The sequence below is a fragment of the Babylonia areolata genome, chromosome 2 (genome assembly GCF_041734735.1).
Source record: "Babylonia areolata isolate BAREFJ2019XMU chromosome 2, ASM4173473v1, whole genome shotgun sequence".
In the NCBI taxonomy this organism is placed as follows: Eukaryota; Metazoa; Mollusca; class Gastropoda; order Neogastropoda; family Buccinidae; genus Babylonia; species Babylonia areolata.
The window spans coordinates 10907321-10920998 of NC_134877.1; the positions used below are offsets into that span (position 1 = coordinate 10907321).

A 13678-nucleotide genomic window follows, 5' to 3' on the forward strand; every position below is an offset into this window, starting at 1 on the left:
AAACTTTTGCCTAAAGATGATGACAGCACTGTGGTGATCTCTGTGCTACATGTCTGCCAAAGAGGCCTTCAGAACAACTTGTATTTCCCGCACTTGCTTTCAACAGGGCTGGGCTGCATGAGTGATTTGAAATGCACATACATTGCTTGGCATTAACCCTTTCACCACCAGTCAATTCAGAGTACAAAATTCCCTTGTGGTATAAACACAGAAAAGACAGTGGCTAAAAATAACTGGGGATTCACCCTGCAATGTATAGAAAATATGGCCTATCTTACCACTGAACATTAAGAGCAGTAGGTTCATGGATAACAGACCAATGGTCACCTTTCAGTGACATGGGTCCTCTACCATGCCTGTGCATAAATGCAAGCTTGGCGGTGAAAGGGTTAAGCACTGTATTGTCATGAATCAATGATTAATTCCACAGACACAGGGAAATTCTTAATGCCAGAGTGCATGGCTCATGCAACCCAGCCTGTCCAACCATAATTACAGTGTCCCTTCTTTGTGATCCTTCTTCAGCTACAATCTCCCTCTGAGTGAAGGCTTCCACACATTTCATCTCCCTGTGAGTGAAGGCTTCCACATGTTTCATCTCCCTCTGAGTGAAGGCTTCCACACATTTCATCTCCCTCTGAGTGAAGGCTTCCACACATTTCATCTCACAAACAAAACCCCTCCAGCATCTTCTGTTACCAGTGGACTTATTCTCTGTAAGGATTTTTGATAGATTCCCTTCAGCATTCTGCCCAGTGTCCGCCTTCAAACTACCGGTCTTGGGGGAAGGGGGTGTGGGGGGGTAGGGTAGTATGTGTTCGAGAATTCAACAGTAACTTACTGAGCACCATAAAGAAAGTACAAGCACTGATAACTGTGCTTTGTTCACTTAGTCAGCTGCTATAATGATATCAAGTGCAGCATTGGATACTGAACAGACTGAATGGTCATGCACACTTAGTGGTTCAAAAAAGCAACGTATCTCCTTCTCACCTGAAGTAACGCGTACTACATGGCAGTAAACAGCATAACTATCAGTCCGAAGAACAGTATATTATCTGCATATTGAACTGCACTCAAAGACTATTGTATTCACAATCACCAAAATGAAATACTATAATTCCTTTCTTTTAATTAGTAATAAAATACAGACATGAAAATATATTCATAAATTTAACAATTTTGATAATGAAATTATACCCAATATTTGTTATGTACATAATATAATTATATACATCCCCACCCCCCTCCAAAGTACCAGTATTGCCAGTTTGCGTAGTGATCTCTCCAAAAAATTTGCCCTTTTTTCTTTATTTGTACAAAATGAACTATCCATTGGCAAGAACATTTTCACATTACATGTGCATTCAAAATGTTTCACTATCTTGATAACAGAAGAGCAATAGCTGAATGGTTAAAGCGCTGGACTTTCAATCTGAGGGTCCTGGGTTTGAATCTCGGTGCACCTGGTGAGTAAAGGGTGGAGATTTTTCCGATCTCCCAGGTCAACATATGTGCAGACCTGCTAGTGCCTGAACCCCCTTCGTGTGTATATGCAAGCAGAAGATCAAATACGCACGTTAAAGATCCTGTAATCCATGTCAGCGTTCGGTGGGTTATGGAAACAAGAATATACCCAGCATGCACACCCCCGAAAACGGAGTATGGCTGCCTACATGGCGGGGTAAATAAATAAAAACGGTCATACACGTAAAATGTTACATGTTTGTCTGAGTGTGCATGCGTGTGCGTCTGAAATCTGATTGAACGACACAGGAAACGAATGATGAGCGCCCAGTGGCAGCCGTCAGTCGGCTCTACCCAGGTAGGCAGCCTGTGGTGCAAATGTCCCCGTGTATGTAAAGCGCTTAGAGCTTGGTCTCTGACCGAGGATAGGCGCTATATAAATATCCACATCAATCAATCAAGAGCAGACAACAAAAGAACACATAAAATGTAAATAAATACTACCGCTCTGCAGTATCACTATATTCTGTGCTGACAAGCTTTCCTTTCCAAGTCAAAACAACAGCCAGTAAATATCAGAAGACAGCACATGCACTGTCTGCAAAGCAGATGAAACACGTCTTCAGCTCTTTAGAATACCCAGATCATGGTGGATACACCAGCTGTTACTCCAGTCACCACATTGCGTTATATGATGGACATCCATACTGCAGACAAAACAGCAGGACAACACAGTCTGTTTACCTGACTGCCAGATGATCCGACATTGTCAGTTGCAGAAAAGAAAACTGCGTTGTGAGGTAAACGTAGAAATCAAGCATACTTTTTAAATTTTCACACAACAGTCCTGTGTCTGACACAATGTGTGTGGAGTGTGGGAGGGACTGTCGCCTGCCCAGCCACAGCCGGCACTGCTACAGTCACCACACACAGCATGACTCTACAGTCTGCCAGCCACAGCCGGCACTGCTACAGTCACCACACACAGCATGACTCTACAGTCTGCCAGCCACAGCTGACACTGCTACAGTCACCACACACAGCATGACTCTACAGTCTGCCAGCCACAGCTGACACTGCTACAGTCACCACACACAGCATGACTCTACAGTCTCCCAAGACTGACAGATGCCTTTCTTACTGCTGTGATTTGCTCGTCAAGTTTTTCTCCAAACCACAAGGCCTGATCAGTGTGTTGGACTGTGTGAAGATCAGTCACCTGCCCTTCTTTTGTTCTCTACAGCAGATGTGCAGCATGCATGGATCAGTCCACATGCTCTGACACCTCCTTGAAACTGGAACTGAAACTGTCCAAATCCCATCCGGAGTTTCGTCAGTGCACAAAGCCTCCTGTTCCTCAACTTCTGACCTTGGAACTTTCAATCAACAAAGTGAAAATCAATGAAATCTGCATTCAGACCATTCATGCACTTTCCTTCTCTTTGCCCCGTGAAGGTGGTCTTCTCCAGTGAGGAAAACTCTTCTGATGTGATATATCCTCAACAATGGCAACCACAAAACAATGTAAGTTCTAGTTCTAATAATAATAATAACAAGAGAAGCTTCACCCCCTAAACAGTATCATATACAAAATCCCACTCTGACAGCAATGTCAGTCACAGAAGAACCAGGATGTTAAAAATTATAAATAACTGTTGGTGATTCAGCACTGGCAAAGGAAGTCAGTGTATGACACGGCTTTGACTCTGCTCCATCAGACCGTGAAGTGTCACTGAGGTAAAACATTATAAAGCCAAAATCACCTCCCAAAGGGAATGCAAAACAGGAAAGGATATGTTCGAACAAACAACCAAAATTATCCATGACCTGTAAACGTGCAATTACTCATATTGACTTTAATCTAATCAGTCAAATTCCTGGCAACATATTCAAACCAGTCGTTCTCAGGAACACTGGTGAATTTACACACTGGCTTATTCGTAACAGAACCCCAAGAAACAGTTCTCATATATTTTTTAAACATTATAAAATAAAAGGTTTTAAGCATCACCAGATTATAATTAGATATAACTGATTTCAATATGGACAGATCATATATACCTGTACAACCAAGCCCATGGCTTGAGTTTATCAAAAAAAACTCAAAAGAACTGACAGTAACAACAGTTAATCACAGTGTAATTACACCATGTTTATCTTCACCTCTGATGAAATAAAAATCTACAAAGTACTAAAAAGAGAAGAAAGCAAAAACTAATCACACATGCACCTCAATGAAATGCATTTGTAATTTATTATGCATTTTACAAGAGAAACAAGCAGAATGTTCAGCAATGGTATACACCAAAAGATACCTGCAGACAGGCAGTTGGGCATTCCTTTTCAACAAGGTAAAATGAGTGCAAATACACAGTCCTTAAAGATGGAAAAAAGTGGGGGGGGGGGGGGGTTAAAGAGTGATCCAACATTTCAGTCAGTTGAGTCTTTGCAAGGACTACTGAATGAGGCGAAAGAAAAAGAAAGAGGAGTAAAAGTGATGGACAAAAAGTGACAAAAACCAAAGCAATGAACACTGCAGGAAAGTTAACAAGAAATGGTATGTGCATGTAAACATGCGTGCATGCATGTGCATGCATGCACAAGTGTTTGTGCATGCACACGCGCGCACACACACACACACACACACACACACAAATGTTTGCTCTCATAATACACAGACAGACACACATTATTCTTTTTCAGTTGCTGTTGTCTTTGCCACCTTTCATCACTTTCACATCACTTTTCTTTCTCTTCGATCAATTATATCTTTAAAAAGGCTCACAAATCGAAACATGAATTTGTTTGTGTGCTTCTTTCTTTTTAATCCAAGAAACTTCAGGACCAATAAATGTTGTTTACTGAGTTTCTCTAAAGATCCTTCAGTCTCTTTTCAGCTGTCTCTCTTCAGCAGTCTCCATACAGCTGTCTCTGTACAGCTGTCTCTGTACAGCTGTCTCCGTACAGCTTTCTCCATACAGCTGTCTCTGTACAGCTGTCTCTGTACAGCTTTCTCCGTACAGCTGTCTCTGTACAGCTGTCTCCGTACAGCTGTCTCCGTACAGCTGTCTCTGTACAGCTGTCTCAAGGCACTGACTTCAATCATCATTTTGGTTTTACTGACTTGTATTATTAACAGTGTCACTGAGCAACATGCATCCTTTTCATTCATAAGATTAGATTGTATCTGAAAACAGACTGAACCAATGAGTTGTGGAGGAAAACAAGTACAAAAAAAATAATAATAATGATAATGAAAAATAAAAATAAACCACTCACAATTGGAGAATCTGAACTCAACTTTGAACATGATTTTTTTTTTTTTTTATTACACTGAGTACAAGAACTTTTGACTGTTTTGAATAAATGTGCAATGTATAGTCTAATCTTCCTGGCCATCTAATAAATTCAAGAACTTTTGACTGTTTTGGATAAATGTGCAATGTATAGTCTAATCTTCCTGGCCATCTAATAAATTCAAGAACTTTTAACTGTTTTGGATAAATGTGCAATGTATAGTCTAATCTTCCTGGCCATCTAATAAATTCAAGAACTTTTGACTGTTTTGGATAAATGTGCAATGTATAGTCTAATCTTCCTGGCCATCTAATAAATTCAAGAACTTTTAACTGTTTTGGATAAATGTGCAATGTATAGTCTAATCTTCCTGGCCATCTAATAAATTCAAGAACTTTTAACTGTTTTGGATAAATGTGCAATGTATAGTCTAATCTTCCTGGCCATCTAATAAATTCAAGAACTTTTGACTGTTTTGGATGAATGTGCACTGTATAGTCTAATCTTCCTGGCCATCAAGACAAGCAGTCATTCACATGCAGTGTGAATGGCTGAAGGAAGTCTTGGGAATGAAATTATTCCGCACCATCACCGTCACTCTTCTCCTCACCCCCCCCCACCCCCACCCCTCCACCCTCTAACCCCTTACAACATTGTCACTGGGTTGAAATGCCACGACAGAGCAGCAGAATCGATTCCTCTTGGATACGGACGCTGAAATATGCCCCAGGTGAAATCTACCCCAGGTAAAATCTGTCCCAGGCAAGGTGGATGTTGTCCTCAGTCCACCTGTTGCACGTAGGTGGAGGGAAAGATTCCGTTTCGCCCCTTCAGCTCACCATGCCACCAGCCGTCCTCCAGCTTCTCATAGACTGTGATCACATCGCCTGAAACCACGGAATCATCATGTGCATGAAAAATCAATTGATGACAAGCTGGAATAAAAAGACACTTTATCGACTGCTACTCCTTCCCTGACAACTGATATGTGAGTGAGAGAAAGTGTGTGTGTGTGTGTGTGTGTGTGTGTGTGTGTGTGTGTGTGTGTGTGTGTGTGTGTGTGTGTGTGTGTGTTGTGTGTGTTGTGTGTGTGTGTGTGTGTGTGTGTGTGTCTGTGTGTTTTGTATGTGTGTGTGTGTGTGTGTGTGTGTGTGTGTGTGTGTGTGTGTGTGTTGTGTGTGTGTGTGTGTGTGTGTGTGTGTGTGTGTGTGTGTGTGTGTGTGTGTGTGTTGTGTGTGTTCTGTGTGTGTGTGTGTCTGTGTGTGTCTGTGTGTGTGTGTGTGTGTGTTGTGTGTGTGTCTGTGTGTCTGTCTGTCTGTCTGTGTCTGTGTGTGTGTGTGTGTGTGAGTGTGTGTGTGTGCATGTGTATTGTGTGTTTGTATTGTGTGCGTGTGCGTGCATGCGTGCATGTGTGTGTGTGTGTGTGTGTGTGCAGTTTTGATTCCATGATAAACGGAATAAAAAAGCAAGACAGAATTCAGTGACCAATACATTCAATCAGAATTTAAAGAACATTTATTCATGGAGAAGAATATAAATAATAAACTATTAACTGTAGTAAAAAAAAAAATATTGAACTGCAGTCTTCACTGAGAGCCCCATAGTTCCATAATTTTAAAAGCAACGGTGAAACGTTTAACAAAGTAATCAAGTAAAACTGAAAGACTCCACCTATTCCTAACCACATCCCAAATAAGACATAAACAAAGAGTGACCGACCTTTCCTGATGGACAGTTCATCAGTCTGGCTGGCGTCATAGTCGTACAGAGCCTTGCACGTGCCAACAGGAGATGATGGTATGTCATCAAAGTCATCTGCCCACACAGTGCATTTCAGTGTGTTGGACACTGCCATCTTGCATCACTCCGTGTTTTGCTCCTGCATACACATACATGAGTCTGTGTGTGCAAATGTCTGTGTTTCTAAGTGTGTCTGAGTATCTGTGTATGTTGCATTCTCTAAATCAGTGTGTCTGTGTATTTGTGTATGTTGTGTACTCTAAATCAGTGTGTGTGTGTGCACATATCATATTTTACAGACCATAAGACAATACTCTTTTTCCTCACTGACACACAAACTTGTGTATGTGTACGCATTAACGAACATGCACGGTACATCCTATCTTTGGTTAATATCTGTCAAAACACTTTAATGAATCAAATCCATATCAAGGTTGACCTCTGAACCCTGAAATATGACATTCTTGGTGGTGAAAACTGATAAAACTTTCACACAAAAACAGCTCACAAACAACCCACACTTACGTCAACACCATAGTGAGGGGAGCATGGACACGACTATGGACATGACAGACTGAAGGCAGTGGTCAACACCACAGTGAGGGGAACATGGACATGACTATGGACATGTCAGACTGAAGGCAGTGGTCAACACCACAGTGAGGGGAACATGGACATGACTATAGACATGACAGACTGAAGGCAGTGGTCAACACCACAGTGAGGGGAACATGGACATGACAGACTGAAGGCAGTGGTCAACACCACAGTGAGGGGAACATGGACATGACAGACTGAAGGCAGTGGTCAACACCACAGTGAGGGGAACATGGACATGACTATGGACATGACAGACTGAAGGCAGTTGTCAACAGACCAGACAGGTGAGCAGATGGTACAACACATATGAAGATGGTTCTGAAGATGATTTCTGGGCCTCAGTGTCAACATCGGCTGAAGGTGCCAACATGGCTATGGCGACAACAGTGAAAATCCCATGGCTCAGCTTCTTGGTCACGATTTTGATGTGCACCTTATAACATGCTGTGCCTTAAGCATCGTTGAACTCACTCTGGATGAAGGGCCCCAATCGGGGCCTTTGATAGTTTTGAATTTTTGGAGTGGCACCTAATTTCCATAATAATGATAATGAGCTAAGAATATCTTAACTAACCATTCCACTCTCCACTGTGACCAATAAATGCAGTGTGTGTTGCTGTGCTCACGAGCAGTACAGTTATTTTTGCAGTGACTGGTTCACATGAACATTGCATGACAACAATGGCGTCTGACCCAGTTTTAGATGAAGGGGCCCTAACATGGCTGTATAATGTTCTGAATTTAATCTGTTTCCAAATCTTTGTGCTTTCCTGGATTCGTTTACAAGTCATCAGTGTGTGCAAGTTTCAAACAAAAAATATGGATACTTTCATCATCTCACTGTATGATAGCATAAGAAGGGAGGAAATTTTATATTTCGTCCCCAGCTAACTCGTTATGTTACTTATCAGTTTGGAAGTTTTTCAGTTCATAAATTATAACAATTGTTTTTCGGCGATTTTATTTCTTACTCATACAAATGGGTCATCTGTGGGGAAAGTCAGGGGAGCTAACTGGCAGAACTGAGCTTTTTTTTTTAAATTGGAGGGTGCACCTCATGATCAGTGTGTGTGTGTGTGTTGTTTGTTGTTGTTGTTAATGCAAAGAACAGAAAGAAACTTCAATCTGTTTTGAACAGTAAAGAAGTGTTAAAACAAGACGGAAAGACAAAAGACTCACCAAATTCATTGTCAGAAGTGGGTAACTCCATGTAATAATCATCAGGCAGGGAGTAGGCGCCATAGTCTGCATTGTCATCCAGTGCCATGTGCAGTGGCAACTTTAGCGTGCTGGACACGTAGTTCTGACAACACAGCACAGTACACTGACTACACACAGCATGCACTCAGGGCACACGGCTGGCCCTTGTGTCTATCAGCTATCAGTGGCATGCAAAGATCATTCACATGCAACATTGTGTGAGTAAGTGTAGGATGCATGTGTGTGTTTGTGTGTGTGTGTGTGTGTGTGTGTAGGTGTTTGTGGGGGGAGGGGGGATTGTGTGTGTATGTGGGGGGCGGGAGGGGGGGGGGGGGCAGGGGGATGTGTGTGTGTGTGTGTGTGTGTCTGTCTGTCTGTCTGTCTGTCTGTCTGTAATGTGAGCATATTATACATGTGACTATCTTTCATGTATGTGAGTCTGGCTGTCTGTGTGTATATCCATATATACAAATGTAGGAATTCCTGCATACATCCACATGTTTGTATTCCTATATCAGTGTATTTGATACGATATGAATCATATATTTTGCATGTCAATGTGAGTACACATACATTAATGCACATCTATTTCAGTGTCCCTCTGTCCCAATCTTGATGAAAGAGTCTCACAGATTTTTCCAGGTAAGTGTTTGCCTGTCCACATACACTGTACATCCATTCATGTATATGTGTTTGCCTGCATGCACACAAATGTGAATATTCTAATACACAAGCATAAAAATGCATGTTTGGGAGTGAATTTGCATGTGAGATATTTCTTAGTGCCTCATATGTATGCATGTGCAAGTGTGTATGTATGTGTGTGTGCATATACTTGTACATGTACGTTCATATCCATGCGTGTGTGCTTGTGCATGTGATGCAAATGCACCCACATGCCTGCTTGTATGCATACACCTGTATGTTCGTGTTTCTCTGTACTTCTGTATATATGCACACATGCATGAGTGTGTGCCATAATGTATGCCTTCATGTGCACATACACATTGGTCCTTATTCAAACATGCCAGCAAAATGACCTGTGTGCTTCATGCAAGTGGCAGATGTGAGGCATTCTGTACGGAAAGTCTGTGTACCTGTTTGTCGCGTACAGAGGACATGTACTGCAGGAAGGGGTGTGTGGGCAAGGTGCGAGCCTCCAATTTACACAGACACGTGTTGATCTTCAGGTGGCTGGCCTCCAGGAAATTCAGCATCAACATCGTCTGCAACAACCACCACACGCCATGTCTTACTTGGTTCAACACACACCGAAACTGCCACCACAACACACCACATCTTACTTTGTTTAACACACATCCTAACACACACCCTAACTACCACTTCAACACGGCACATCTTACTTTGTTTAACACATGCCCTTACTACAGCACCCACCACAACACACCACATCTTAAAATATTTAACACACATCCTACTACCACAACATGCCACATCTTACTCTGTTTAACACACATCCTAACTACCACCACAACACACCACATCTTACTTTGTTTAACACACATCCTAACTACCACCACAACACACCACATCTTACAATGTTTAACACACACCCTAACTACCACCACAACACACCACATTTTACCCTGTTTAACACACACCCTAACTACCACCAAAACACACCACATCTTACCCTGTTTAATACACACCCTAACTACCACTACAACACACCACATTTTACCCTGTTTAACACACACCCTAACTACCACCACAACACACCACATTTTACCCTGTTTAACACACACCCTAACTACCACCACAACACACCACATCTTAATGTTTAACACACACCCTAACTACCACCACAACACACCACATTTTACCCTGTTTAACACACACCCTAACTACCACCACAACACACCACATTTTACCCTGTTTAACACACACCCTAACTACCACCACAACACACCACATCTTACAATGTTTAACACACACCCTAACTACCACCACAACACACCACATCTTACAATGTTTAACACACACCCTAACTACCACCACAACACACCACATCTTAATGTTTAACACACACCCTAACTACCACCACAACACACCACATCTTAATGTTTAACACACACCCTAACTACCACCACAACACACCACATCTTACAATGTTTAACACACACCCTAACTACCACCACAACACACCACATCTTACAATGTTTAACACACACCCTAACTACCACCACAACACACCACATTTTACCCTGTTTAACACACACCCTAACTACCACCACAACACACCACATCTTACCCTGTTTAACACACACCCTAACTACCACCACAACACACCACATCTTAATGTTTAACACACACCCTAACTACCACCACAACACACCACATCTTAATGTTTAACACACACCCTAACTACCACCACAACACACCACATTTTACTCTGTTTAACACACACCCTAACTACCACCACAACACACCACATTTTACCCTGTTTAACACACACCCTAACTACCACCACAACACACCACATCTTACAATGTTTAGCACACACCCTAACTACCACCACAACACACCACATCTTACCCTGTTTAACACACACCCTAACTACCACCACAACACATCACATTTTACCCTGTTTAACACACACCCTAACTACCACCACAACACACCACATCTTACCCTGTTTAACACACACCCTAACTACCACCACAACACACCACATTTTACCCTGTTTAACACACACCCTAACTACCACCACAACACACCACATCTTAATGTTTAACACACACCCTAACTACCACCACAACACACCACATTTTACCCTGTTTAACACACACCCTAACTACCACCACAACACACCACATTTTACCCTGTTTAACACACACCCTAACTACCACCACAACACACCACATCTTACAATGTTTAACACACACCCTAACTACCACCACAACACACCACATCTTACAATGTTTAACACACACCCTAACTACCACCTCAACACACCACATCTTACCCTGTTTAACACACACCCTAACTACCACCACAACACAACACATTTTACCCTGTTTAACACACACCCTAACTACCACCACAACACACCACATCTTAATGTTTAACACACACCCTAACTACCACCACAACACACCACATCTTAATGTTTAACACACACCCTAACTACCACCACAACACACCACATTTTACTCTGTTTAACACACACCCTAACTACCACCACAACACACCACATTTTACCCTGTTTAACACACACCCTAACTACCACCACAACACACCACATCTTAATGTTTAACACACACCCTAACTACCACCACAACACACCACATTTTACTCTGTTTAACACACACCCTAACTACCACCACAACACACCACATTTTACCCTGTTTAACACACACCCTAACTACCACCACAACACACCACATCTTACAATGTTTAACACACACCCTAACTACCACCACAACACACCACATTTTACTCTGTTTAACACACACCCTAACTACCACCACAACACACCACATCTTACCCTGTTTAACACACACCCTAACTACCACCACAACACACCACATTTTACCCTGTTTAACACACACCCTAACTACCACTACAACACACCACGTCTTACAATGTTTAACACACACCCTAACTGCCACCACAACACACCACATTTTACCCTGTTTAACACACACCCTAACTACCACCACAACACACCACATCTTACAATGTTTAGCACACACCCTAACTACCACCACAACACACCACATCTTACCCTGTTTAACACACACCCTAACTACCACCACAACACACCACATTTTACCCTGTTTAACACACACCCTAACTACCACCACAACACACCACATCTTACCCTGTTTAACACACACCCTAACTACCACCACAACACACCACATTTTACCCTGTTTAACACACACCCTAACTACCACCACAACACACCACATCTTAATGTTTAACACACACCCTAACTACCACCACAACACACCACATTTTACCCTGTTTAACACACACCCTAACTACCACCACAACACACCACATCTTAATGTTTAACACACACCCTAACTACCACCACAACACACCACATTTTACCCTGTTTAACACACACCCTAACTACCACCACAACACACCACATTTTACCCTGTTTAACACACACCCTAACTACCACCACAACACCACATCTTACAATGTTTAACACACACCCTAACTACCACCACAACACACCACATCTTACAATGTTTAACACACACCCTAACTACCACCTCAACACACCACATCTTACCCTGTTTAACACACACCCTAACTACCACCACAACACACCACATTTTATCCTGTTTAACACACACCCTAACTACCACCACAACACACCACATTTTACCCTGTTTAACACACACCCTAACTACCACCTCAACACACCACATCTTACCCTGTTCAACACACACCCTAACTACCACCACAACACACCACATTTTACCCTGTTTAACACACACCCTAACTACCACCACAACACACCACATCTTAATGTTTAACACACACCCTAACTACCACCACAACACACCACATTTTACCCTGTTTAACACACACCCTAACTACCACCACAACACACCACATTTTACCCTGTTTAACACACACCCTAACTACCACTACAACACACCACATCTTACAATGTTTAACACACACCCTAACTACCACCACAACACACCACATCTTACAATGTTTAACACACACCCTAACTACCACCACAACACACCACATCTTAATGTTTAACACACACCCTAACTACCACCACAACACACCACATTTTACCCTGTTTAACACACACCCTAACTACCACCACAACACACCACATTTTACCCTGTTTAACACACACCCTAACTACCACCTCAACACACCACATCTTACCCTGTTTAACACACACCCTAACTACCACCACAACACAACACATTTTACCCTGTTTAACACACACCCTAACTACCACCACAACACACCACATCTTAATGTTTAACACACACCCTAACTACCACCACAACACACCACATCTTAATGTTTAACACACACCCTAACTACCACCACAACACACCACATTTTACTCTGTTTAACACACACCCTAACTACCACCACAACACACCACATTTTACCCTGTTTAACACACACCCTAACTACCACCACAACACACCACATCTTAATGTTTAACACACACCCTAACTACCACCACAACACACCACATTTTACTCTGTTTAACACACACCCTAACTACCACCACAACACACCACATCTTACCCTGTTTAACACACACCCTAACTACCACCACAACACACCACATTTTACCCTGTTTAACACACACCCTAACTACCACTACAACACACCACGTCTTACAATGTTTAAC

At 42.2% G+C, this 13678-nt stretch overlaps 1 protein-coding gene across 7 annotated transcripts in view; it reads right to left on the minus strand.

Annotated features, from left to right (window-relative positions):
- Positions 1–5099: 5099 nt before the first annotated feature.
- Positions 5100–13678, minus strand: part of LOC143297542 (nostrin-like) — a 52286-nt gene continuing 43707 nt past the window's right edge. For all 7 annotated transcript variants that reach the window (XM_076609966.1, XM_076609947.1, XM_076609948.1 and 4 more), the window contains 4 exons: positions 9402–9530; positions 8284–8407; positions 6484–6579; positions 5100–5651 (listed from right to left, as the gene is read on the minus strand). In XM_076609966.1, the coding sequence (XP_076466081.1) occupies positions 5545–5651; positions 6484–6579; positions 8284–8407; positions 9402–9530 (456 nt within the window). In that variant the 3' untranslated portion in view covers positions 5100–5544. The remainder of the gene's footprint in view (positions 5652–6483; positions 6580–8283; positions 8408–9401; positions 9531–13678) is intronic.